The sequence below is a fragment of the Hyperolius riggenbachi genome, chromosome 5 (assembly GCF_040937935.1).
Source record: "Hyperolius riggenbachi isolate aHypRig1 chromosome 5, aHypRig1.pri, whole genome shotgun sequence".
NCBI lineage: Eukaryota > Metazoa > Chordata > Amphibia > Anura > Hyperoliidae > Hyperolius > Hyperolius riggenbachi.
The window spans coordinates 324,734,026-324,761,431 of NC_090650.1; the positions used below are offsets into that span (position 1 = coordinate 324,734,026).

General features: G+C 41.3%; 2 protein-coding genes across 4 annotated transcripts in view; one reads left to right on the top strand and one right to left on the bottom strand.

Moving 5' to 3' along the window:
- Window positions 1-27,406, top strand: part of TAF4B (TATA-box binding protein associated factor 4b) — a 192,217-nt gene that overhangs the window by 156,478 nt on the left and 8,333 nt on the right. The window lies entirely within an intron of this gene.
- Window positions 1-27,406, bottom strand: part of KCTD1 (potassium channel tetramerization domain containing 1) — a 164,075-nt gene that overhangs the window by 11,455 nt on the left and 125,214 nt on the right. For both annotated transcript variants that reach the window (XM_068237298.1, XM_068237296.1), the window contains exon 3: window positions 1,733-1,877. In XM_068237298.1, coding sequence (XP_068093399.1) covers window positions 1,733-1,877 — 145 coding nt within the window. The remainder of the gene's footprint in view (window positions 1-1,732; window positions 1,878-27,406) is intronic.

The following is a 27,406-nucleotide window of genomic DNA, read 5'->3' on the forward strand; positions in this document are numbered from 1 at the left end:
CTGCTGAGATGCTAATTACCTCACCTGTGAATGTTTGTGGTTTTCTGCAAAACATGTACTGTTGGTGGGCCTTGAGGACAGGGTTGGGGAACTCTGTGTTAAAGTGTCAGACTAAACATCTTCTCAGCAGCACTGAAAAGGCTTGGTGTTTCTTTAACAGTTTCACAACATCAGAACTTTGTTTTTCTAACCTAAGCCTAATTTTTAGCTGCACAGAAGCTAAGCTCCACCCCATCAAAGAAAATTGCCCGGGCATTTTTCCCTTGATTCGGTGCAATGCATGATGGGATTTCTGATGTTGTTGTTCTCGTTGTCTAGCAACTGGGAGGGGTGATCAGGACACAAGACAGTTGGAACTGTGTCTCATGCTCCCTGTCACCTCCTTTCAACCAAAAAGATGGCTGCCCCCATAAAAACCATGGCTGTCCCCATGAAATCACAAATGATTGCCTGTTCTTTTAAAATAGGGTAGGTAAGAGATTATATTACCTATATATTTTAATTAACATAACTAATGTAACTTAATGACAATATGTTTGTTTAAGCTGAAGTTCCTCTTTAAGGTTCACATTGACCACTTAAGTACCAGCGGTCTCTGTCCCGAGATGAACTTTTACTCATTGCGTAATTGTGTTCCTTTTCTATAGTTTATAAAGCATTCCTCAAGCCAAATACTTTTTTGTTTTTGTTTTAATACTCTAATTCCCTATAAACTAAATAAGCCCCACCCACAGTTTTCAGATAGCCTTGGCAGTAGCAAGGGCTCATTGGAGCTCAGTCTGGGCAGTAGGAGGGGGAGGTATTACTAGGCAGAGATTTCAGAGGCAGAGGGGAGAAGGGAGGAGGGGGGATTCGTTTTTTTTTCAGTCTGAGTGCTGATGGTGCAGATAAGCCTGCCTCTGTGTAATGTTTACAAACAACATGGCTGCTGTCATTGTATCACAGGCAGAAATAATCATATTAAATCAGTATGCAGACAGATTTGCTGTTTAAACCATCTAAACTGTACATTAGATATATAGACAAGTTACTTGTTAGTTCGTTTTTCATCTCGGATCCGCTTTAAGGAACAGAGATCGCTGGTACAGAAACACCGGAATCCCGACGGATAACGGCGAATCGCTGCACCTACCTGCCGCAATTGTCGTCACCGCCGCACGTCGGGAACCTGGGCCACGTACTCTGCCGTCTTTATGACGGCAGAGTTCCTGTAAGCCGGTCAGGAGCCTCTTTTATTGGCTCCTGACCCTTTCTTTCAATGTAAGCCAATGGTAGTTGCTTACATTGAAAGACAGGGCCAGAAGCCAATGAAATCGGCTCCTGACCGGCTCACAGGGCTCTGCCGTCATCGAGACAAGCAGAACAAGTGAGCTGCGATGGGACACGGCGGGGATTCAGCGGCGAGATCGGCGGGAGCAACGAAAATTGTGCATGCATGCAGCGGCAGGGTCAGGATTGAAACCAGATAACCACCAAAACAGGGCGTAGATTTCAATCACTGCGGTCCTAAAGTAGTTAAAAGGTTACTCAAATGTGTTGACAATACCAAATTGAAAAATGTCACCAATACTGTTTATTAAACAAACAGGAGGTAGTGACATGACAGAGAAGTACAGGAGGTATTGATGTGATAGAGAAGAACAGGACATAATGACGTGATAGAGAAGTACAGGATGTAATGATATAATAAAAAAAACTGGTGGGAATGACATGATGGAGGAGGTTTTCTTACTTTAAAATCATCGGAGATGAGGAGTTTTGATGTACGTAAAAAGTTCAGTATGTAACGAAACATTTGGCCATCTCTGTCAATAAAGTAATGCTGCTTTAAACTGTCCAACACAATGGGCTCTGTTCCATCGAAAAGTCTCCCGATTCTGCAAAAATATAAAGTGTTCAGTCAGATATTTAGGAATGAAAGCAAACGATGCAAAATATGTAGGCAAGGCTTGAAAACACAAAGCAGGTAAAGCATAATTTATATCTTTATCATGCTAGTAAAAATGAAAAAAAAAATATTTTAGGAAAGAAACCCTTATAGATTTTCTTTTTCTCTTCTAAAAAAGCTACTGGCCGGGCCGCTATAATGTTCCTTTGGCTGCAATATTTTCTTTTGAAGTCCCTGACATGGAATAAACATGCAGTCAGCCAAGTCAAAGCACAGTCAGATTACATGATTTACATACATTTTCCAAGTCTGTGATTTGGACAGGATTCATATGACAGGCACAAATTAACATTTTAGACACAAGACAGCACTGACAACCATCATAGGTTTATAAATGCAGATTTCCCTTTGTTCAGGTCATGTTGCAAGCATGAAAGGTATTTAAACAGTGAGTGTAATAGAGGTCAACTGTATTAATGACATGGTAAACTGCTAAAAATGGAGACCTAAAAAAGCCTTCATAGGCTTGAATTCACAAAGCCTTACCACATGTAGTAAAGCAGAAGACAGCTGATTTTACCAAATATTTACCAATTTACTTAGGGCCCTTTCACTGGTGCAGTGCTGCAAATTGCTGCACTGCTATCGCAGCCTAATGAAACCCTATGGGGAAGTTCATACTTCCAACGTAGCAGTACGCTGCGCCAAAAGTGCCCTATTTAACGGTAGCACAGAACTACATTACCATGTGGGACCTGTGGCGATCTGTGTCGGCCCTGAAGTCATGTTAGTCTATGCCACCACAGGTGTTTTTTAAAGTTGCTGTTGCGGCGCGCATGTCCAGAATAATATTTTTACAATGCGCTTCTGCATACCCGAAGCAGGAATTGACTACAAGTGCGCATCACTTCCTGCTTGGCTGGTGGCCAGGTGGAACACCGTGTAATAACGCAGTGTTCCCTGAAGGCCTTTTGTTTGGCGAGTCAGTGGGGCGGGTGCGCCGCAATCCAACCGCCAGTTTGCAGTGTGAAACCAGACTAAGGCTATTATCACATGGAAGTTTCAGACACGTAAAGTAAATGACCAGAATGTGAGATAAATACTTTATAAATGTCAATTCACAAAGAATAGAGCATGAGGTAAAACAAGCGAGATGTTCAATATTTTACCTCCAGCCTGGAGCTGTCGGTAACTAATAGCCATTTGGAAAGTTATAGAAGGGAGGAAACTGAGCAGAGAAAAGGTGAAAACTAATTTAACTATTCAGGAAAATAAGAAAGTTAATAACAATATATTTTCTTATTTCACAATAATATTATGTAGTAAATAAAATGGTTACTATATGCTAATGATTTTGAGCTGATACAAATTTTATGTTAATATTATGCACCTTGGACTTGCACTTGGCAGTATTTAAAAAAAAAAATGATATCTGTATTACATATTTTATCCATTTTCACTGCACTGCAACAATCCAGAAAATACAGAATTAAATATCTAACGATTCATTAAATACTGCATGAGGTAAAAATCTTAGTGAACTGTCATGTAGTTTTTTGGTAACTTATCGAACTATTACCACATGTATGAACATCTGAGTGAATTCTGTATAAAAATATTTTACATGCATGAAGTAAATTAACAAACAAGGACTTAGTGAATTGTAGCCACATAGTGTCCAGGCGTGTTCAAGGGCATAGGGATGTTTCACTTGGTGCCCACTAGGTGGCACTGTTCAGTAGGAGACACACATTTTATACTGAGGTAGTTTATTGCACAAATAAATCATGTGACGCTTTTGAATAAATAAACACATGCTCTGACATACAGGTTTCTGCAGTAAGCCATGCTTAAACAATTTGTTACAATAACAAAGTCACTAGTTTAGTATTATGCACTGTGATATAAGAATCCCAAAACAAGCAACAAAACGTATACCTCACAGATGAGAAAATGTTGATGTTTAATTACAAATATCAAAGCCATACTAAAAACACAAAAAACGCATCTTTCTTTGGGAATAAATTGCTAAAAAATGAGAATAAAATAATCTATACATGCAGAAAGTAAATGACATATTGACATTCTGATCGCTGGGGAGACACCACTTTGCAAGGAATATGTAGCATGTAATTAGGAACATAAATAGTTGATGGCCTTGACGGCAGTATCTAGCGCATAGGTTTCCCATTGAAGGGCTATTGCACAACGTGTACAAGCGGTTTATTCCTGCTATTAGAAGACTATAATTGTTACATGTCGAAAGGACTGAACAGAATATTCTGAAACAATGAGCCATGCAAAGTGACCGGTCATCGTGCCTCACACACTCCCTGTATTTCCAAGAATCTAATAATGGAGCCCAAATTCCAGCATACCGTGCCACAAATACATTGTGTATTGTGTATAAATATATGCACAGGCAACATAAAGGCTTAGCAAATAACCTTGCTATCCTGAGGACTGTACATAGGGCAAGTAGGCCTCAGCTGCAAATGGAGGATACTGTAGTAGATTGTACCATACATTAAAAAGGGTCTAATTAGAAGCAACCCGAGGTGAGAGACCTATGGAGGCTGCCATATTTATTTCCTTTTAAACAATACCAGTTGCCTGGCAGTCTTGGAGCAGCAAAAAGATACATATAAGTTAATTGGCTTTCCCCTAAGTTGACCCTAGACCATATATGCATACACGATACATACGATACATACATAAACAGGTGACTATAGTAGGGGGGGTTAGATTGTGAGCTCCTGAGGGACAGTTAAGGGACAATACAATATACTCTGTACAGCGCTGCGGAAGATGTCGGAGCTATATAAATACTACAGTAAATATTCATAATAATCTTTCTCGTCAGTAGGGTCTAAATCATACAGGGAGTGCAGAATTATTAGGCAAGTTGTATTTTTGAGGAATAATTTTATTATTTAGCAACAACCATGTTCTCAATGAACCCAAAAAAACTCATTAATATCAAAGCTGAATATTTTTGAAAGTAGTTTTTAGTTTGTTTTTAGTTTTAGCTATTTTAGGGGGATATCTGTGTGTGCAGGTGACTATTACTGTGCATAATTATTAGGCAACTTAACAAAAAACAAATATATACCCATTTCAATTATTTATTTTTACCAGTGAAACCAATATAACATCTCAACATTCACAAATATACATTTCTGACATTCAAAAACAAAACAAAAACAAATCAGTGACCAATATAGCCATCTTTCTTTGCAAGGACACTCAAAAGCCTGCCATCCATGGATTCTATCAGTGTTTTGATCTGTTCACCATCAACATTGCGTGCAGCAGCAACCACAGCCTCCCAGACACTGTTCAGAGAGGTGTACTGTTTTCCCTCCTTGTAAATCTCACATTTTATGATGGACCACAGGTTCTCAATGGAGTTCAGATCTGGTGAACAAGGAGGCCATGTCATTAGTTTTTCTTCTTTTATACCCTTTCTTGCCAGCCATGCTGTGGAGTACTTGGACGCATGTGATGGAGCATTGTCCTGCATGAAAATCATGTTTCTCTTGAAGGATGCAGACTTCTTCCTGTACCACTGCTTGAAGAAGGTGTCTTCCAGAAACTGGCAGTAGGACTGGGAGCTGAGCTTGACTCCATTCTCAACCCGAAAGACCCCACGAGCTCATCTTTGATGATACCAGCCTAAACCTGTACTCCACCTCCACCTTGCTGGCGTCTGAGTCGGACTGGAGCTCTCTGCCCTTTACCAATCCAGCCACGGGCCCATCCATCTGGCCCATCAAGACTCACTCTCATTTCATCAGTCCATAAAACCTTAGAAAAGTCTTGAGATATTTCTTGGCCCAGTCTTGACGTTTCAGCTTGTTTGTGTCTTGTTTAGTGGTGGTCGTCTTTCAGCCTTTCTTACCTTGGCCATGTCTCTGAGTATTGCACACCTTGTGCTTTTGGGCACTCCAGTGATGTTGCAGCTCTGAAATATGGCCAAACTGGTGGCAAGTGGCATCTTGGCAGCTGCACGCTTGACTTTTCTCAGTTCATGGGCAGTTATTTTGCGCCTTGGTTTTTCCACACGCTTCTTGCAACCCTGTTGACTATTTTGAATGAAACGCTTGATTGTTCGATGATCACGCTTCAGAAGCTTTGCAATTTTAAGAGTGCTGCATCCCTCTGCAAGATATCTCACTATTTTTGACTTTTTTGAGCCTGTCAAGTCCTTCTTTTGACCCATTTTGCCAAAGGAAAGGAAGTTACCTAATAATTGTGCACACCTGATATAGGGTGTTGATGTCATTAGACCACACCCCTTCTCATTACAGAGATGCACATCACCTAATATGCTTAATTGGTAGTAGGCTTTCGAGCCTATACAGCTTGGAGTAAGACAACATGCATAAAGAGGATGATGTGGTCAAAATACTCATTTGCCTAATAATTCTGCACTCCCTGTATACCTGAAACAAGCACGCAGCTAATCTTGTCAGATTTGTCATGGACATCTGATCTAAATGCTTGTTCAGGTTCGCTTAATGTATTAGAGGTAGAGGATCTGCAGGACAACCAGACAATGTGCATTATTTATTATTACTGAAATTAACAGGCTGCTGTTCAAATCGCATGTGGGTGAACATTTGGACAGCATGCTGCATTTTTTCACGTTACGCATGTGATTCCCCACAGCTGTGTATGGCATGGCTACAGGGAATCACATGTGTATTGGCAATGTAAAAATTGCCAAGGTGCGATTTGGAAACGCACGCTGGGCACAAGTGGAAACAGGCGCTAAATGCGTTCCGATCCGATATGATTCCTGCTGTTCTTCCTTGATTGGCAGCAGGGATGGTCAAAGGGATACAAACAATTCAGAGTTGATACAGAATGATGCTAGGTTTTAAAGCAAATGCAGGCAGTTTGAAAATGGACCAATCAAGTGGAGCCAAGATGGGATACGATTCGTCTGTTTCCAAGCTGCATATATTTGCATTCAAAATTTGCATAATCTCATTCCTCTACTACTCACCCAAGAATCACAGCTTTTTGAATAACTTCTAAACAACATATAAAGTTAATTCTGCTTATAAAGCAGAATATCGTATGTATTCCTCAAATATGCTCTCCACCTGTGTTATAGGGCTGCATTCTCCAGGGGGAGAGGCTTCACTCCTCCCTCATTCGCGCTGCTGCACCTGTTGCCTTCCAAAAGTCTAATCAGAAGACTCTATGCTATTGTTTGTGTTAACAAGCATTAAAACTGAAAGATTACCTTCCCATGAAATCATAAATCAGCTATTAAGGGCAATGTGTTATCACGCTGATTATTTGGTGTCCAAGTTTCCTTATGTAAGATTGACAGAAAAAGGACAGAAGTAAAAGAGCTCATAGAGTTGCCAAGAGATCCACACAGTGCATCATAACACACACACACACACACACACACACACACACACACACACACACACACACACACACACACACACACACACACACACACGATTTAAAGTGTACCTGAACTCTTGCAAACAAAACACAGAGAAATGTGCCCTGTGTGTTTTTTAGAGAAAAGAGCCTAACTCCCCCTCATCTTCAAATAACCACAAGTGTAATTTTATCTCTAAGCTGTCAGCACAGAAATGTGGCAGACACAACTAATGTGTAAATGCAGGATGTTAACCCTTTGTCTGCTTCCATGAATGCAGAAAGTAGACATACTGCAGATTGATTGCTGTTGCTTATCATTTAGAGAGCGGAAGTTCTGAGTTTAGGTCTGCTCTCTCTCTATGGGTGGGCTGTGTCTTCCTCGTCCTTGGATCACCTGTCTGGGAGTTTGAGGGTTCTGTGCAATATACTAGCATCTCTGATGTTGCTCTTGGGATCTGTCAGAGCCCCTTTCTGAGCCTATGAGTTTCACCACAGGGGACCACTTTGGCCTTCAAATATATCTTCTCTAGTTCCTCCTTCAGACTCAGGTACTTCTCCAGCTTCTCATAATCCTCTTCCTTCATACTGTCACTTGGCACTGCTACATCTGTCGCCACTGCTGTCTTCTGGTCCTTGTCTACTATATTGACTGGATGAATTGCAACTTATCATTGATCACACCACTCAAGTGCTCAGAAGTCCTATCAAAAAAAGTTGAAGGGGAGGCAGATTTCTGGAGTGAACTTTTAAGTCCTCATTTATTTGGGGTCCAGGGAACCGGAACCAGGGATGTAAGTCTTAGCTTATTTTTTTGGGTGATGTGATCAATAAAAGGTCTCTTAGAACCTTTTTGCTATTATGATTCCACATGCCTGCTGGGACACCACAAATCTGCCAGTATGAATTGCAAGGAATTGACGACTGAGGTGTGCCTGCCTGGCCTAAGATTGTAGCATTCAACATGGAATGTTCTTATGGTTTGGGCCTTGCATTGTCTGGTACACCTCAAACTATCTTGGTGGCGAGCACTAGAGAAAACGAGATTATACTCCATTGCTCATTAAAGAGTGTCCCCAGATTGTGCTGCTTATGGCACAATACTGAACCTAATTATTATTTTTGATTCATATAGCGACAGCGTCTTCCTTGTTGCTGACCTAATAAAGAAGTAAACCAAGAAAATCACTTTCCTTTGAGCTCCTTATTCTTGTGGTTAATAAGTGCCTATGGCATTTACTGAAGGTAGCCACTAGCCAGCACATTGTTTTATAGTGTATCTTTATTATAACTAAATTATAATAGAAGTTTAAAAGACATGGTGAATGTCAAATGCATTTTTCTATTATATAAAGCGCCATGTTTCTGGTTTAAGATCACGGTCGGTGTTTTATAAGGACACAATGCCCAGCTGTATACTCCTTAAAAACCTGTCTGCTCCAGTCACAGCTCACTCCACTGCACTGACTAATCAAATTAATATACGCCTATGATTCCAAGAATTCATAATACCTGTACTGAGGAAAGAGACGTGTGCCAACTTATGCCACACAAAAGATGCACAGTCCTTATTTACAGTAAAATAAACACGGCTGGTGGCAGGCAAGAGCTGAGGGTGAGACAATGATCTATTATTCAGGTGATTCATAAAAAAGAGGTCCTAACTAGATAGCCCCCCCACCACATAGATCAAGCGTAAAGACTGAAAAACAGTCTGACAAGACAAGACGACAAGACGTCATTCTGACGTTGACAATTTGCATAACTCTTGTGGTTGTGCAGGTGATCTGCTCGCGCTCAAGGTTTCACAGATAAGCTGATAGGATGTGTCTGAAAGGTGATAGGAAATTTGGGTGCCAAATACACCATGGAAGTTTGGGCGCCCATGTTAATATAAGCAATTAAGAGAAATTTGGGCAAAGTGCCCAATGTTTGTAGCTGCAGATTGCACCGGGGCCATCCACAATTTCATTGGGCGCTGCACTAGCCAATGCTAACATGGGCTATTTTTTGTGTACAGCACCAAAGGGGGTGTGGTTATCGCAGGGTTTGCACCATGGATGGTGTTTTGTGACAGGTATCGAGGTGGGGGAGCGGGTGTGTCAGTAAGGGTTAAGCATCATCAGTCTGGGGATCGCTTAGGGTTAGTAATCAATGTGGATGGGGGGTCAGTTAAGGTTTGGTGTTGAGAAACCTAGATCGTGGAGCACTCGTCGTCAGGGAGACGTCGCTGGATCCATTTTCTTCCGTCGGGTGGTATTTAGCTTTAGATGCGGTCCCACTAAGCACTGTTACAACAGACCATCTGTAGAGATGATGGCAGTATATGGTTAGATTCAAGAATTCCATGGGTTTCATTGAACAGGGCAATGCAGATTGTTTACTGATACATCCTTGGATATATTAACCAAGTAATCTGTTTATCTTAACAGGAGTGAATCAACTTGCTAGAGAGTCGGATGAATTGAAAACCTTTGTATCTGATAACATTATAAGTTCATAAATAGTGCTCATATTACAGTCCCAACCCAGTAGGACATTATGGAGCACTAAGGGTAACTGAGGACAGCACTGGCCAAACAGCTCTCCAGAAGGAATAAGGATTACATTTACTCAAAAGCTTACTTGATGGGCATCTCAGATAAGCTGACCTCAGAAGGGTCTCTATGTCTTCATGTTTATTAGGACAGTAGCACAAGGACTTTTTTAGGTATCTGAGCAGGCATCTCCAAATGTTCCTTTTCAGCCCACAAGCAATTGATTAAAATAGGATTTTGCCATGGAGCCTCCTGCTATCCACAACGTTTCTCCATTGTTAAGTACAAGTACGTCCTGTCCTCACACTTTAGCCAAAATGATTATCTGTGGTTGTTTTGGCTGGTAAAAGTCCTGAGTCTGGGCTATTCATCATGAGCAAATAATTCTTCTAAAATGCAAATTCCCTCTGACCTAGGTAGGGGATTACATTCAAAATGAGATTAATTAACCAATTTCTAGCTAATTGATTAGAAAACACTGTGATTTTACTGGTCCAGTTTCAAGTGATAATTTGGTCATTAGAAGATTTTTTTTTCTAGCTTATAACTACTGTTGGTGCATTCGGCATATCTGAATTCAGAACCTGTTGGTCTGAACCTGAATGTTTGTGCATGCGCACCACAGCAGTGAGTGTCAACTTACCCTAGTCCCTGCCTCTGCGTACTCCCTTCACGTCACATTCCAGCACTCACATAATTCTTCCATAAACGAGAGCTGGAAAGTGAAGTGACAAGGATGAGTTAACAACCTCTGCCGTGTTGCGCATGCACGAAAATCCAGATTCAGATCAGCAGAGTTTGGAACAAGGTTCCAAACTGGAGTTTGCCGAATGGACCAATGCTAGTCATAACTAGTTTGTGATTCATGCGCTATTGTCAACCAAGGTCAACTTTCTGTGTAATACCATCCATTCATGTATATAGCATCCCCTTCCATGTGCAGTCCATCATGTGCAGCAACAACTTCCCACCCCAACCCCCTTTCCTGGTGCAATAGTCCCATCTTCTCCGTCCACCTCCCTCCCTGGGCAGCCATTTCCCTATGTCACAACCTACGTGACCTTTGCAAAAATCCAGCCCTGATGACTACATACCTACAGATTTTCCCTGTCAACAAGCCATGGTCTGCAAACATTATATACACCTAGTTAGCATAATGTACAGTATATGTCGATGACTGGGCGTATTGTTTTCCATAAAGTGCCAAGCCCATATCTACAATTAAAAGTGACCTATTCTCACAGCTAAATAATTATTTGAAAGACTCTGGGTGGCAGGATGCAAGGAATAATGTCCTATTTTCTACACCCAGTTTATAAGGATTGTTTACCGCATACATTATTTTCCGCTGGCAAGGCACAGTGTTTTCTGTTACTGAAGATTTAATAGTACTCAGTTTAGTACACAGTGTTTACTGTGGGATTATGAAACGTTCGGTAATTATATGTGTGAACACGTGACCTCACCTCAGAAACACTCTGCTCTGCCGCTGCCTGTGCAAAGCGCAGGAGTCACTTGAGGACACCTTGCAGTGCACTGACTGGTTCTGTGCTGAGGCTCAGCTTACAGACACCCAGAAGTGGCTCGACAATTTGTTTTCGGCTTGCAGCGTACAACACGCCTCTTCAAAAATACATAGTACATGCTGATTGTTTAACGATACTAAACAAGGGAGCTCAATTAACTTTACAAACAAGGCAGGGGGTTAGTGTAAAAAAAGATGAAAAGAAAAGCCTTTTCTCTAAAGCTCAGCCTATTAGGATAAATTGCGACTGCAGCACAGCGCTAAACTTGTAACTGTTACACAAGCTAAAAGGTTACAATTTATATGACAGCAATAGTCCGTTCTGTATTATGTGTGATCCATGATTTCAGCTCTGCTGTTAAAGGATGGATAGCATCATTAAAGCAAACCAGTCATTAGCTAGAAAATAACACAGCAAAGAGGGAAAGCAGGCAATGGACTAAAGCTATATACATCCTCTAAAAAGGTTTGTCCGCTGAAATGATAGTTCTTGAGTGTTTTGGGAGGCACTTTCTGAGAAATCTCTGTGCAGACACGTTGTTTGGCTCCTGGCCGAGCAGTGTTTTTTTTCTCTATGTAGGAGGGGTGGAAGGAGGGGGAGCGAGTGGCACCCATGCCACCCTGCTGAGGGCACGTCCTCTTATGTTCATGCAGTTAGCAACCGTCATAGGGCAAGAGGGATGCACCCTGACAAATAGCTACAGGGGAGGCCAGTGACGACGGTCTACAGTACGTTTTCAATCAACCCCTTTCCCCCAAAAAAATCTAAAATGTGTTTGTGTAGCTTAACTGCACTTACCTGAAATGACATTTACTCTAGGCTTCTTTTTATATGAATGTTACCATGGCAGCATTAATAATCCTAACATTTGTATAGCGCTCCTGTTGTACTCAAGAGCTGCAGCCACTAAAGGTGCGCTCAAGAGGCCCCTGCAGTGTTAGGAAGTCTTGCCCAAGCACTTCTTACTGAATGGTACTGACCCTAGCCAGGAATCGAACTCTGGTCTCCCATGTCAAAGGCAGAGCCATTAAAAACCATATTCAGACCATATAAGACTAATAAATAGAAAAGTAACAACAGCCATACATGATTTGATATATATATATATAACAAAACTGCCGGGTCATGTAAATATTAATAACAGTGCAATTACAAGCAACTAATTAAAAATCTCTTTGGCCGTTCATTTTCTGTCCCCTCTTCCATGGTGTTCTGCCCTGTAACCAGAGTTGTACATAAAATAACTGACATAGAAGAAGATTGATCGGGTGGAAGATTTGTAAGGTTCTGATTTGATGCTTATGGTAATGTGTTGGATCGGTTTCCTCTGTAAACTGATTTAAATTGAGCTTTGAACTACTTAGGGCAGTGTTCCCCAACCCTGTCTTTAAGGCGCACCAACAGTGCATGTTTTGTGGAAACCCACAGAGGTAGTTAATCAGGTCTGCTGCAACACTTATTACCTAACCTGTGCATGTTTGTGGTTTCCTGCAATACATGTACTGTTGGTGGGCCTTGAGGACAGGGTTGGGGAACTCTGCCTTAGGGTATAGTGTCAAAACAATTGACACACTTTATTCATCCAAAAGCATAACCATCATGCTTACTGCAAAATGATAAGCAAATACATGCTACCCAGTAATCCAGAGCTTAACACAAAAAAGAGTGACTGCAACCACAGAAGATGTTGGCGTGATATAAATCAATAATAATAACCATCCAGCGTACATACGTATGAGGCCTACAAAATCTACCGCCTGATTACACATTTCTCCATGACTTCTGCTACACACAAGGGACTTTAATTGTAACAACACTATAAGAATAAATGGGACTTTGAGAGCCACCAAACATAGGTATATTTGTCTTTCTTGGTTGGAGATCTGCTTGGTGGACAAAGTATCTTAAAGAGACTCCGTAACAAAAATTGCATCCTGTTTTTTATCATTCTACAAGTTCCAAAAGCTATTCTAATGTGTTCTGGCTTACTGCAAAACTTTCTGCTATCACAGTCTCTGTAATAAATCAATGTATCTTTCCCCTGTCAGACTTGTCAGCCTGTGTCTGGAAGGCTGCCAAGTTCTTCAGTGTTGTGGTTCTGCTATGAACTCCCCCTTTCAGGCCCCTCTCTGCACACTGCCTGTGTGATATTTAGATTAGGGCAGCTTCTCTCTTCTCTCTTATCTTTTACAAGCTGGATAAATCGTCCTCTGAGCTGGCTGGGCTTTCACATACTGAGGAAATTCAGACAAGGGCAAAGCTGTTTGCAGGAAGAAAAGAGCAGCCTGAAACTTCAGTGCATGAGAGATGCAGGGGGAAAGAAACACTCAAATGATCTCTTGAGATTCAAAAGGAAGGGTGTATACAGCCTGCTTGTGTATGGATGTATTTTGTATGTGTGGACATACTGTACATCAACCTACTTCCTGTTTTGGTGGCCATTTTGTTTGTTTATAAACAAACTTTTTAAAACTGTTTTTAACCACTTTTAATGCGGCGGGGAGTGGCGAAATTGTGACAGAGGGTAATAGGAGATGTCCCCTAACGCACTGGTATGTTTACTTTTGTGCGATTTTAACAATACAGATTCTCTTTAAAGCCCAACTAGACCCAAAAATTTAACCAGGCAAACCCTACTAACTGTAATTAGGTTGATACATGAATATGAACATACAGTCTATCATGTGACAGTGACCACATAACATCCTTAAAAAAAAGGACAACAAAGACCAAACTACACTTTCTAGAGCTAAAAGAAGCAAACCTGTAGCTGAAGGTGGAGGCAAAGGGTGGTGCCATGGATGAACCAGTCTGCACATTTGTCTCTTTAGCTGCACTATTCACCATACACCCTATCCATGTTCATGTTATGCACAAACGGTGGTCAGGAACTTACCTCACTATGCTGGCACAGCCTACCGTAGACAGGTAGTTCACAGGAAGTAAGAATTTAAGACTCCACTTTCTGAACAGGAAGCCAGCAAACTACAGAGGTATTTCATGTATTGGATAGGTAAACAGCAGGCAAGCACAAGTATAAAATAGATTTTTACATCAGAAGATGCAGTGCCAAAAATTTAACACAAACCAACCTAAGTGTTTTCAGAAATGTCTTCATTTCCATTTTGGATTTAGTTAGGCCTCAAAAAGTGACTTTTGTTTATTTGACTAAAAAGTAAAATACCCTCTTTCCATGAAATTAAGACACCCTGGAAAGAAAGCCCTAGCAGGAATTTTGAGCATGTTCGAAATATAAGCCCTACCCCGAAAGTAAGCCCTAGTGGCAGTAAGGGGAAAAGTATAGCAACTTGTGTTATTACTGGGGCCCATGGTCTCATGTGCATAACTACGGCTTCGCCATTGGGCCAATAACTGCATTTGCTGCTACTCAGCAAGTGCAGTGATTAGACCAATAACAGAGCCATGGTCCCACCTGAAAGACCATCAGCTCCAGTAGAAACACAATACATCTTCCCCATGATCTGAAGCTTTGGGACACAGTGGCATGCAGCTAAGGGGGGCCATCGGAGGACAGCGTGGCATGAAGCTGAAGGTAAGATGGGGATGCAGGGGGACATCCGAGGACATGGGGAGGCACCAGGAGGACACTGATAGTAAAAGACACAGCAAAGGACATGGGAGGACACAAGACACAGAAGGACAGGTGATAGAGGAGGACACTGGAACAGAGGAGGACACTAAAGGTACAAGGGGGACACTGGCACACAAGAGGTGGATCCAACAGAGGAAGAGGCGGCACAGTGGGGAAGGCAGGAGGACACATCACACAGGAACTTGTGTGTTCATATAAATAGAAGACACCCCCTTAAAATAAGCCCTAGCACATCTTTCGATGCAAAAAATTATATAAAACACTGGGGTTGATTCACTAAACTATAACGTGCAGCGCTATTTCATAACGCGTGTACGACGTAACGCTGCGTGCACTATCGGCATAACTCCACAAGTGCTATCAGCAAGTATAGTAGAGTGCGTTCATTAGATAGGAGTTGGTAGGGAAATAATCATGAGCGGTGAGGTTTCCAATGTGCGTAATACTTTGCGCCATTAAAGAATTACGCGCATACAAAATTATGTGTTATTAATTTAAATAGTGTGTAGTTTAACAGTGTATGCTTTAAAAACATAGCAAAGATATCATTCATTACCTAGCATGCACTCATCCAGCCAAAGCTCAAACGGCTCCATCACTGAAGGGAAATTAACCACTTAAGCTCTCAGTCGTTTTCACTTTATGCATCCGAGCAATGTTCACCTCCCATTCATTCGCCTATAACTTTATCTCTACTTATCAACTGATCTATATCTTGTTTTTTCCGCCACCAATTAGGCTTTCTTTGGGGGGTACATTTTGCTAAGAGCTACCTTACTGTAAATGCATTTTGACAGTAAGAATAAGAAAAAAACGGAAAAAATCATTATTTCTCAGTTTTCGGCCATTATAGTTTTAAAATAATACATGCCTCCATAATTAAAACCCACGTATTGTAATTGCCCATTTGTCACGGTTATTTCACCGTTTAACCACTTCACCACTGAGGGGTTTTACCCCCTGAGCACCAGAGCAATTTTCACCTTTCAGCGCTCCTTCCATTCATTCGTCTATAACTTTATTATTACTTATCGCAATTAAATGAACTATATCTTGTTTTTTCCGCCACCAATTAGGCTTTCTTTAGGTGGGGCATTATGCCAAGAATTATTTTATTCTAAATGTGTTTTAATGGGAAAATAGGAAAAATGTGGGAAAAAAATTAATTATTTTTCAGGTTTCGGCCATTATAGTTTTTAAATAATGCATGCTACTGTAATTAAAACCCATGAAATTGATTTGCCCTTTTGTCCCGGTTATAAAACCGTTTAAATTATGTCCGTATCACAATGTTTGGCGCCAATATTTTATTTGGAAATAAAGGTGAATTTTTTTCAGTTTTGCGTTCATCCCTAATTACAAGTCCATAGTTTATAAAGTAACAGTGTTATACCCTCTTGACATAAATATTTAAAAAGTTCAGTCCCTAAGGTATCTATTTATGTATTTTTTTTAATTGTAAATTTTTTAATTTTTTTTTTAATTACAAAAAAAAAAAATGGGGAGTGTGGGAGGTAATGAGTTAATTTTTTGTGTAACACTAATTTATTTCTATGTAAAAAATGCTTAGGGTGTAGTTTTACTATTTGGCCACAAGATGGCAACAGTAACTTTTTGTTTATTGCGACCGCTCGCAGGAAGTAGTAGGAGGCTGTGAGTGTTTGTTTTTTTTCACAATGATCGCGCTGCCCATCGGAGAGCAGCGGATCATTGTGGGGCTTAGATCAACGAACGGGAATGGATTTTCCCGTTCATTGATCTCCGGGCGAGCGGGCGGCGGCCTGTTTACTAGCGGCGGGCGGCGTGTTTACGAGCGGGAGCGCGGGCAGCGGCGGGAGCGCGGAAAGTACTTCTCCGTCCCTGGGGGTTAAAGGATGGAAAAGGGACGGAGAAATTCGTACGGGTAAAGTGGTTAAATTATGTCCCTATCACAATGTATGGCGACAATATTTTATTTGGAAATAAAAGAGCAGTTTTGCATCCATCACTATTTACAAGCTTATAAAAAAAAAAAAAATATAGAAATATTTCATCTTTACATAGATATTTAAATAGTTTAGACCCTTAGGTAAATATGTATGTGTTTTTTTTTATTGCAATGTTTTTTTTTTTTTTTTATTAAACATTTTATGTGGGTATTTTTGGGAGGGTGGGAAGTAAATAGTGTTTTATTTAGGGAAAAATTTGTGTAGTGTAATTTTTTTTTACTTTTAGGTGTAGTTTTACTCTTTGGCCACAAGAGTTTGTTTACATGACGTCACTCTAAGCGTACAATGTACGCTTAGAGCAGCCTTTCTCAACCTTTTTATCTTGGAGGAACCCTGTAAAAAACTTTTGGATCTCAAGGAACCCCTGCAAACAATTTTTTGGTCTCGAGGAACCCCTACATTTATTTTTTAGGAGGCATGGTCTTTAAATAGGTTAGGCTGCTAATTTCACTATCTCCTATAACAATGCCACTCATTATACTGTCTCCTGACCCCCCCAATGTAGTGCTTCTTGCTACAGTACCACCTATTATAGTGTGCTCTATTATACTTCCCCCACGATGGGGTAAAATGCCAAGGAACCCCTGCAGAGTCCTCAAGGAACCCTGGTTGAGAAAGCCTGGCTTAGAGGGACATAGACTCAGAAAAAGCGAAGCTTCCGAGAGAAGCTGTCGCTTTTTCTGCGGGGGAGAGGAATCAGTGATCGGGCACCATAGCCTGATTCATTGATTCCTGGGCTACCGAATCCGCGGCCAGGAGTGAGCGTGCACGCGTGCGATCAGCCGCGGGAGCGCGCAGGTCCTCCTTGACGGTTTTTTACGTCAAGGAGGACAAAGTGGTTAAAAATAATTTAAAAAATTAACATTTGTCCAGGACTATTCATTCCTTTAAATGTCATAAATACTAATTTATGTGATCAAGTACATTCAAGCATATGTAAGGGGCCAACAACACCACATAAATACATGTTCCCTATCGGGGGGGGGGGGGGGGGGCAGGGGGAGGGAGAGGCAACTTGGGGTCCAGCAATGCAGGTGCCCCTGCAGAGCTCAGGGGTCCAAGGCCAATTGTCCCCTTTATCTCTATGTCAGCTCCAGCACACACTGTGTCCCAGCTTCACAGCGTCCCCAACAGTGTGCTGCAGCTTCACAGTGTCCCCAGCAGGGTGCTGCAGCTTCACAGTGTCCCCAGCAGTGTGCTGCAGCCTCACAATACACACACATTACACAGCACACAACACAAGTCACACTACACAGTATCCACATGTTACAATGCATACAGGGATATACAATTAATAAAAGTTAAGGTTGCTTGGCATTGTGCATATGAACAACACAATTTAATTACTACTTAAAAAATGAAAAACTTCACAGAGGCCAAAAACAGCTGAAAATTGTTAAGGACACATACAAACAAATAACACTTACAGTACTTGCCCAGTCTCAAACTATTCTGAAGCAAGTGCTGTTGAGCAAAGCTTATATAGGCCAACAGCTGACAAATGTTAACACGTGCATAAACTTCTATGCGCTTAAATGAATGCGCACTATCATTTGTACCGCACGTAGTTTCACGCGCACAATGACGCGCGTAATTCATGTAGCGCTATTCAATTGCACTGTTTAGTGAACCCCACTGTCTTATTTTCGGGGAAACACGGTATGATTGGTCACCCTGGTTACTGCACAGGGTTTCTGAAAAAGAACAGGTCTGTAAATACTTTACATTGTAGGTTATTTTTTCTTCCAGAGGTAATTCATGTACAATAACAAATATAAAGTACCCTGCATATAAAATTAAGATGAGTGAGAAAGCAGGATAAGAGACTAGGACTGTCGATTGCAAACTATATATTTTCATGTATATTTTAAATCAGCTTTACTTGCCTTGTGATAGATTATACTTGTACCAGCTACAATGGAAAATGCATTACTTGAAGAAATACACAGGGGGAAAGTAAATCAAAACATGTTCTACAAACCGTAATGAAAACGGTTATGCCGCTGTGGACCTCAGAAGTGTTTACTTAGTTATGACCAATAACATACTTCAAAAAAACAGATGAAGGTATTTACTAAATTCTCCCTGGTGATGCCCTACAGGAAGAACATTTCAAAGGAAAAACATCATCAGCGCAACAAGTGCTTGTGTTACAATGGTGTTTATTTTCCCAGCAAACTATTCAAAGGTCTCTGATTATCCTGCATAACTTGGAACGCTGGTCTGCATTGCTGACACTTGCAAAGGGGACCTCCCTACAGTTAGTATCATCAAAGCTCCACAAGAAACTGCAAAAGGTGACTCCAAGCACACAGTTTATTAAAGAGAAACCATCATGAAAATCTTAAAATTTAACACATACAAATAAGAAGTACATTTCTCCCAGAGTAAAATGAGCCATAAATTACTTTTCTCCTATGTTGCTGTCACTTACAGTAGGTAGTAGAAATCTGACATTACCGACAGATTTTGGGCTAGTCCATCACTCTATAGGGGATACTCAGCATGGCTTTTATTCTTTATAAAGACATTCCCTGAAAATGATTAATACAAAGATGCTGGCCAGCCTCCCTGCTCGCTGCACACTTTTTTGGCAGTTGGGCGGAGCAACTGCCATTCACTAAGTGCTTTTAAAAATAAAGAAAACCCTGAGAACCTCCCTATGAGAAAGAAGATGGGCTAGTCCAAAACCTGTCAGTAATGTCAGATTTCTACTACTTGCTGTAAGTGACAGCAACATAGGAGAAAAGTAATTTATGGCTCATTTTACTCTGAAAGAAATGTACTTCTTATTTGAATGTGTTTTAAATTTTAAGATTTTCACGACCGTTCCAATCCCATTGTATTTTAAATGATGTAAGTGTGGCGAAAAGTGAGAAACAATGGAAAACCTAAAAGATCCAGCAACCTGGACTTGATTTTGTAAAAATTGTCTGCCATTAAGCAGCAACATTTTGCAGTAGTATGCTTTGTGGTAATCTACGATCCAGACCAGAGCTAACCTGGGCACCATGCCAGCCTCCTCACATTGAGCATCATAAATCTTGCCCACAGTATCCCTTTCAGTAATCTGTGATTTGGGTCAGAGCTGACCTGGACACTATGGGCTGAATTCACTAAAGCGTGATAACTCAGATATCACGTGTAAAGGCTTTGCACGCGCAAACGAGCGCGCAAAGCATTATGCGTGCGAACAGTTTCCACTGTTCATATGTTTAGTTTTATCGCGCAAACAGCATTACTCTTCACGCGCTAAGTGCGGAATGCCATTAAAAGCTATGGCACTTCACGCAATCAATAGATACAGTTTGGCAATGAAATCAGCAATGGTGCTTACATTAACGTGATTTAATGTAATACGGCGTGCGCAAAGCTTAACATGCGTCATGTAATGTACTGTATACAGTAATAATTCATTATCTACATACAGTTTGCGTGATCTTCAGTGACTTCACGTGATAACGATACTTTGCGTGCAAAGCATAACGCCGTTCGCGCAAAGTCATACCTTTACGCATGCAAACCTTTACGCGTATGATATCATGTGTTATCACTGTCGAGCTAAGTGTTAGCACGCTTTAGTGAATCAAGCCCTATGCCTGCTTCCTCCCCTTGAGTGCCGTAAATCTTGCCTACAATATCTCTTCCAGTAATCTAGGACCTGGGCCAGAGCTGACCTGTGCCCCATGCCGGCCTTCTCCCCTTGTGTGCTATAAATCCTGCCCACAATATCCCCTGCAGTATTTGGGATTCAGGCCAGAGCTGACCTGTGCCCCATGCCGGCCTTCTCCCCTTGTGTGCTATAAATCCTGCCCACAATATCCCCTGCAGTATTTGGGATTCAGGCCAGAGCTGACCTGTGCCCCATGCCGGCCTTCTCCCCTTGTGTGCTATAAATCCTGCCCACAATATCCCCTGCAGTATTTGGGATTCAGGCCAGAGCTGACCTGGGCACTGCCCTGACCTCCTCCCCTTGAGTGTCGTAAATCCTGAACACAATATCCCTTCCGATAATCTGTGCACCGGGTCATAGCTAACCTGGGCACTATGCCAGCTTCTTCCCCTAAAGTGCTGTAAATTGTGCCCAAGGTATCCCTTCTAGTAATCTATGCACTGGGCACTCCAAAGTAAGCCTAGATACTATCAAAGCTTCCTCTCATTGAGTGCCATAATTTCCGCCCATAATATCCCTTCCGCAAATCTGTACTCCAGGCCAGAGCTGACCTAGATGATATGCCAGCTTTCTCCCCTTGAGTGCCATACATTCTGCCCACAGTATCCCTTTTGCTAGTGTGCACTGTGGGCCAGAGGTGGTCTGGACACTATGCCTGCTTCCTTCTCTTGTGTGCTGTAAATCGTATCCACAATAAGATTGCAAAGCGAGGGAGACTGGGCAGGATTTATATCACAGAGGAGTGGTTTCTAAACTACTAAATGGTCAGAGAGAAATGGATTCGTATGTTACTACCACAATACTAACAGAAGCAGGAGAAAGGTCTCCAAGATCATAAGTACTCCCCCCGGGACCATCAGTGGTTTACCATTTTTGTGATCATTACTGGGCCACGTTAAGTGGAATAATGTCTTCATGTTTCCTTGTTTTCTTACAGGAATTTGTTTTCTGGTACAGACTATGTAGAGAATTGTGGGTTTTCTGGTATGGACTATGCACAGGATTGAGGGTTTTCTGGTATGGACTAGGTAGAGGATCGTGGGTTTTCTGATATGGACTATGCAGAGGATTGTGAGTTTTCCGTTATGAACTATGCAGAGGATTGAGGGTTTTCTGGTATGGACTGTGAAGAGGATTGAGGGTTTTCTGGTATAGACTATGCAGAGGACTAAGGGTTTTCTGGTATGAACTATGCAGAAGATTGTGGGTTTTCTGGTATGGCCTAAGCAGAGAATTGTGGGTTTCCTGGTATATACTATGCACAGGATTGTGGGTTTTCTGGTATGGCTTATGCACAGGATTGTGGGTTTTCTGGTATGGCCTATGTAGAGAATTGTGGGTTTTCTGGTATGGACTATGCACAGAAATGTGGCTTTTCTGGTATGGACTATGCACAGGATTGTGGGTTTTCTGGTATGGCCTATGTAGAGAATTGTGGGTTTTCTGGTATGGACTATGCACAGGATTGTGGGTTTTCTGGTATGGCTTATGCACAGGATTGTGGGTTTTCTGGTATGGCCTATGTAGAGAATTGTGGGTTTTCTGGTATGGACTATGCACAGGATTGAGGGTTTTCTGGTATGGACTAGGTAGAGGATCGTGGGTTTTCTGATATGGACTATGCAGAGGATTGTGAGTTTTCCGTTATTAACTATGCAGAGGATTGAGGGTTTTCTGGTATGGACTGTGAAGAGGATTGAGGGTTTTCTGGTATAGACTATGCAGAGGACTGAGGGTTTTCTGGTATGGACTATGCAGAAGATTGTGGGTTTTCTGGTATGGCCTAAGCAGAGAATTGTGGGTTTCCTGGTATATACTATGCACAGGATTGTGGGTTTTCTGGTATGGCTTATGCACAGGATTGTGGGTTTTCTGATATGGCCTATGTAGAGAATTGTGGGTTTTCTGGTATGGACTATGCACAGAAATGTGGCTTTTCTGGTATGGACTATGCACAGGATTGTGGGTTTTCTGGTATGGCCTATGTAGAGAATTGTGGGTTTTCTGGTATGGACTATGCACAGGATTGTGGGTTTTCTGGTATGGCTTATGCACAGGATTGTGGGTTTTCTGGTATGGCCTATGTAGAGAATTGTGGGTTTTCTGGTATGGACTATGCACAGGATTGAGGGTTTTCTGGTATGGACTAGGTAGAGGATCGTGGGTTTTCTGATATGGACTATGCAGAGGATTGTGAGTTTTCCGTTATGAACTATGCAGAGGATTGAGGGTTTTCTGGTATGGACTGTGAAGAGGATTGAGGGTTTTCTGGTATAGACTATGCAGAGGACTGAGGGTTTTCTGGTATGGACTATGCAGAAGATTGTGGGTTTTCTGGTATGGCCTAAGCAGAGAATTGTGGGTTTCCTGGTATATACTATGCACAGGATTGTGGGTTTTCTGGTATGGCTTATGCACAGGATTGTGGGTTTTCTGGTATGGCCTATGTAGAGAATTGTGGGTTTTCTGGTATGGACTATGCACAGAAATGTGGGTTTTCTGGTATGGACTATGCACAGGATTGTGGGTTTTCTGGTATGGCCTATGCACAGAATTGTGGGTTTTCTGGTATGGCCTATGTAGAGAATTGTGGGTTTTCTGATATGGACTAGGTAGAGGATCGTGGGTTTTCTGGTATGGACTATGCAGAGGATTGTGAGTTTTCTGGTACGAACTATGCACAGGATTGAGGGTTTTCTGGTATGGACTGTGCAGAGGATTGAGGGTTTTCTGGTATAGAGTATGCAGAGGACTGAGGGTTTTCTGGTATGGCCTAAGCAGAGAATTGTGGGTTTCCTGGTATGGACTATGCACAGAAATGTGGGTTTTCTAGTATGGACTATGCACAGGATTGTGGGTTTTCTGGTATGGACTATGCAGAAGATTGTAGGTTTTCTCGTATGGGCTATACCAGGGCTGTGGAGTTAAGAGTTGGAGAAATGTTGGGTACCTAGAGTTGAAGGTTTCATAAACTGAGGATTCGGATGATTTTTGTACCAAATCCACAGCCCTGGTAAGTATTAAACAATAGAGTAGGAGTCGAAGAAGTCTGAGCCATTTTGGTTACCCGGAGTCGGAGATTTCATAAAATGAGGAGTCGGATGATTTTTGTACCGACTCCACAGCCCTGGACTAAAAACAGGATTGTGGGAAAAGTGGTACATTACGCAGCTGTTAATATTTTAGAAATATTCATACTTTCAGAGTAAAGATGAGGAAATATGACAGATAAATTGCTGCTTTATGTTATCTTCCATTTTTAGGCTAAAACAGGCTTGAAGCCGATCTCCAGGCAGAGATCTAAATAAAGCATGTAACAGCTTAGTAATCACAGCTCTTAAATGTTACTTTTATTGTGAAAAAAATACCTCTGCAGCTAAAATCCTGTATAAAAAAAAATGTAAAAATAAATGACACACATTTTATTCAGCAGCTCTTTACTGTGCAACACATAACCGAGCACAACGGAGAAGAAAACATGCTGGCGGTTACAAGCTTATGCGTTTTGAATATCGCCAGACTGACAAGCCAGAAGCTTTATTTTTAAATAAGGAGTTGTAATGATATGAAGAAGTCCATACTAAAGCAAGTGCCAGTCTCTGGAGGGTGATATTCTCAGGGTCATTCTTCCTTGAGGTAAAAGTTAGGCAAGAACAAGACAGACTCGCTCCCCATCTGCGAAGATGTTGCCTTTCCTCAAGATGCTTGACACGGGCACTCTGGGAGCGAGAGATGGACTAGACTCTCTGCACCTCGCCACAAGGCACTGCAGCTCAGCTGACATGCTGTCTGATGGTGTGCAACTGAAGGTGCAGCTCCCTAAACAGACAGTCAGACTTTGTTAATATAAACTGCAAAGCGCCTCTCAGAAATATATTGCTCTTGACATCCATCTTGTAATTTAAAAGTCAGTGTTGCCTTGACTACTGGAGTGGATGTGCTGATTATTTGCTTTTACAGAGGAACAAACACAAATTCAAACCTATCTAGTCAGAAGTCAGCAGAATGCGGAAGGACCTATGCAGAACTGGTCTGCTCAACGACCATCCTGCAGAGGTCAATCTAATGGCTGACGTGGGGGATAGGGAACGTGGTCTGATGATGCCCTCTAGAGTCTGCAAAGTAGAGTTTAGCAATCATTTGCTGACCATATCACATGACATGATCATCACAGAGAGCAAAGGCAATATGATATTTAGAACTTACTTGATATTTTGGAGAAGGAAAGCTATAGACTTAAAGAAAATGTTTGGACAGGGGCTTTAAGGTTTACCTGAGGTGACCGGAAGAAAAAATTAATGCATACCTGCAGCCCCCTTTGGCCTTATCGCTCCATCGCCGCCGCCCCACGCTTTCTAGATCCCCCGCTACGGTCCCTGTAACTTCAGCCAGTTGGCACATGCGCAGTGTGGCTACAGGAGAGCACGTGTGTCCGGGCATGCGCAGTAAGCCCCGACTCGCGAAGCTGCCGGGAGCCACAGCGGATGATCCAGAAGGCAGAGGACGGCTGCGAGGGACAGATCAAGCTGAAGGGGGCTGGAGGAAGCCCCAGGTATGTATGAGTTCTTGCTTTTATGTTATCTCAGGTTCACTTTAAGTAGGTGAGTAGTGTAAAGTAATCTATGTAAATATTTGAAATCTGCACCACCTCATATGGTCATCGATAATTTACGGATCCATAAAGTCACAAAAGACAAACTTTGTAGATGGCAATCTGTGAAAAAAGGATTTTATTATTGATTTTAAAAAGGTAAGTACGTGTTTTTGAAGACAAGTTACCATAATGAGTATAGATAAAAGTTAATTTTAGGGTGACATTCAGTCCATTTTTTCCATTTTGATGCTTTGTACCTTGTCTTGCAGGAAAAGGCCAATTTGAGAGTTTCAAGTGACAATTCCCCTAATGTATTGAATTGTTCGGAATGCGCTGACTTACATGATTTTTGGGAGAAAGGAATCTCCAAGAGATCTATGGAGCTAGCCAATGATTCAACATAAGGGCTCCATCTTTGTTTAAGTTGGGTTAGGATTTCTCCCTTCTATCTACAGAAAGTAAACGTCACGTCACTGGATGAGACATATTCTTAGCACTACTTGTTCTGTGGTCTAATAGAATACCAAAGCAGCTCAGGGTGAACCCAAACCACTTGGAAACCAAAATGCCCTCCTACTAAAAAGCAATGCTTAGTGTGGTTTGCCTTCTTAAAACAGAAGGTATTTGTGATCATTCAAATGTAAGTAGGTAGCTGTGGTTCCCCACAATGCATCACACATGTATATGCAAATTATCTCTTTATGCCCCTGAAGCCAGGCTTACATCTACAACCACTGGTGTATAGCAAGCTAATCTGCAAGATTGCATATTCAGCAGTGGTGCACTTAAATCTGAATTATCGCAAATACCTTCTGTTTTAATAAGGCAAACCATACTAATCATGTATAAAATACTACCGTATACTAAAAGCTGTAGGTTGCAACAACTCATTCACCATATAAATGAGTTGTTTATCATTAAAGGAAACATTATTTACATAGACCACTAGAAATTAAGCAAGTGTAAACAAAAAAACAACCGCACGGAATAGACATTTCTATTTCCAACATCAGCCTTCTTAGATTAAAGGTGTTCCTTTAACAATATTCCTCATCCATGTCAACTCTTGATTGACCATCGCTTTTCATGATGGAGATGCATTGCTCAGTGGGGCAGACAAACACTTTAAAGGATCATTTTTTATATTTGCATTGACTGTTTCTGTTGCTCGGAGACAGGAAGGGTTTTCATTTGTTATCTGAGCTGTAGGGCATCCATGTCCACCTCTGGCATTTAGACAGCACAGAAGAAAAAAATCAATGATGTAGTAACTTAGAGGACTGATCTTGTAAATTTAGGGCTGCAAAGTATTTTTAGACTCCTTTAAAGACCTATTTTTGATTTCTTCATACAGAAATTAATGTAACAGCAAGTACAATCTGCAGAGCTGATGTGTGCCTAAGTAATACATTGCCCAAGCACTTACAAGAAAAATATATACATTTTTTCTTCGTGTGTGTGTGTGTGTGTGTGTGTGCGCTATCGATTCACACGATTCACATATTTTTTTCAATTGACACAGGAATTGTTTGGGAAGTGCTGCTAAGTACTGGTGTATACATTTTAGTAGCAACTTCTTTGTTTACTGTTATCAAAATACATTCAAACTTTACTGACGCCAAAACTGAGGGCTGACTGAGCGATGAGGAGAGGGAAAATTCCCCTCACACTTGATCAGTTAACTCTATGTGTAGCTCTGTGTGTGACAGAGAAGAGAGCTCCCAACAGCTGCAGCTCCTGTGTCCTGTGTTTCTGACTGACATGTATGAAGGAAAAGTAACTAATTGTCACAGCTTTTTCATACTGTTTTTGCTTTCAGAGTTTGATATGTTTGATATTTGCTTGCTGTAGTCTGATATGCAACTCTGGCTGTGCATTGAAGCGGACACCCTTTCTGCAATTGATTTGTCCCAATATAGCTAAATCCTACCCTCAATAAATTACAGCTTTTGCCTCTGATATTTAACAGGAAAAGTAGGAAAATGTTTACACAGCTACTTAGACATTATTTGCACAGTGTCATTTTAGAACACTTGGGTATCGATAGTATTCCTTTAAGTACTAAAGGACTAGAAGTACTAAAGGAAATATAACAAAAAGCTGTAGCCAAAGATGACAATACTATAAACAAACTCATTTGCCATAGAATGCACAAGGCTGTATGCACAAAATGTTAGTAAA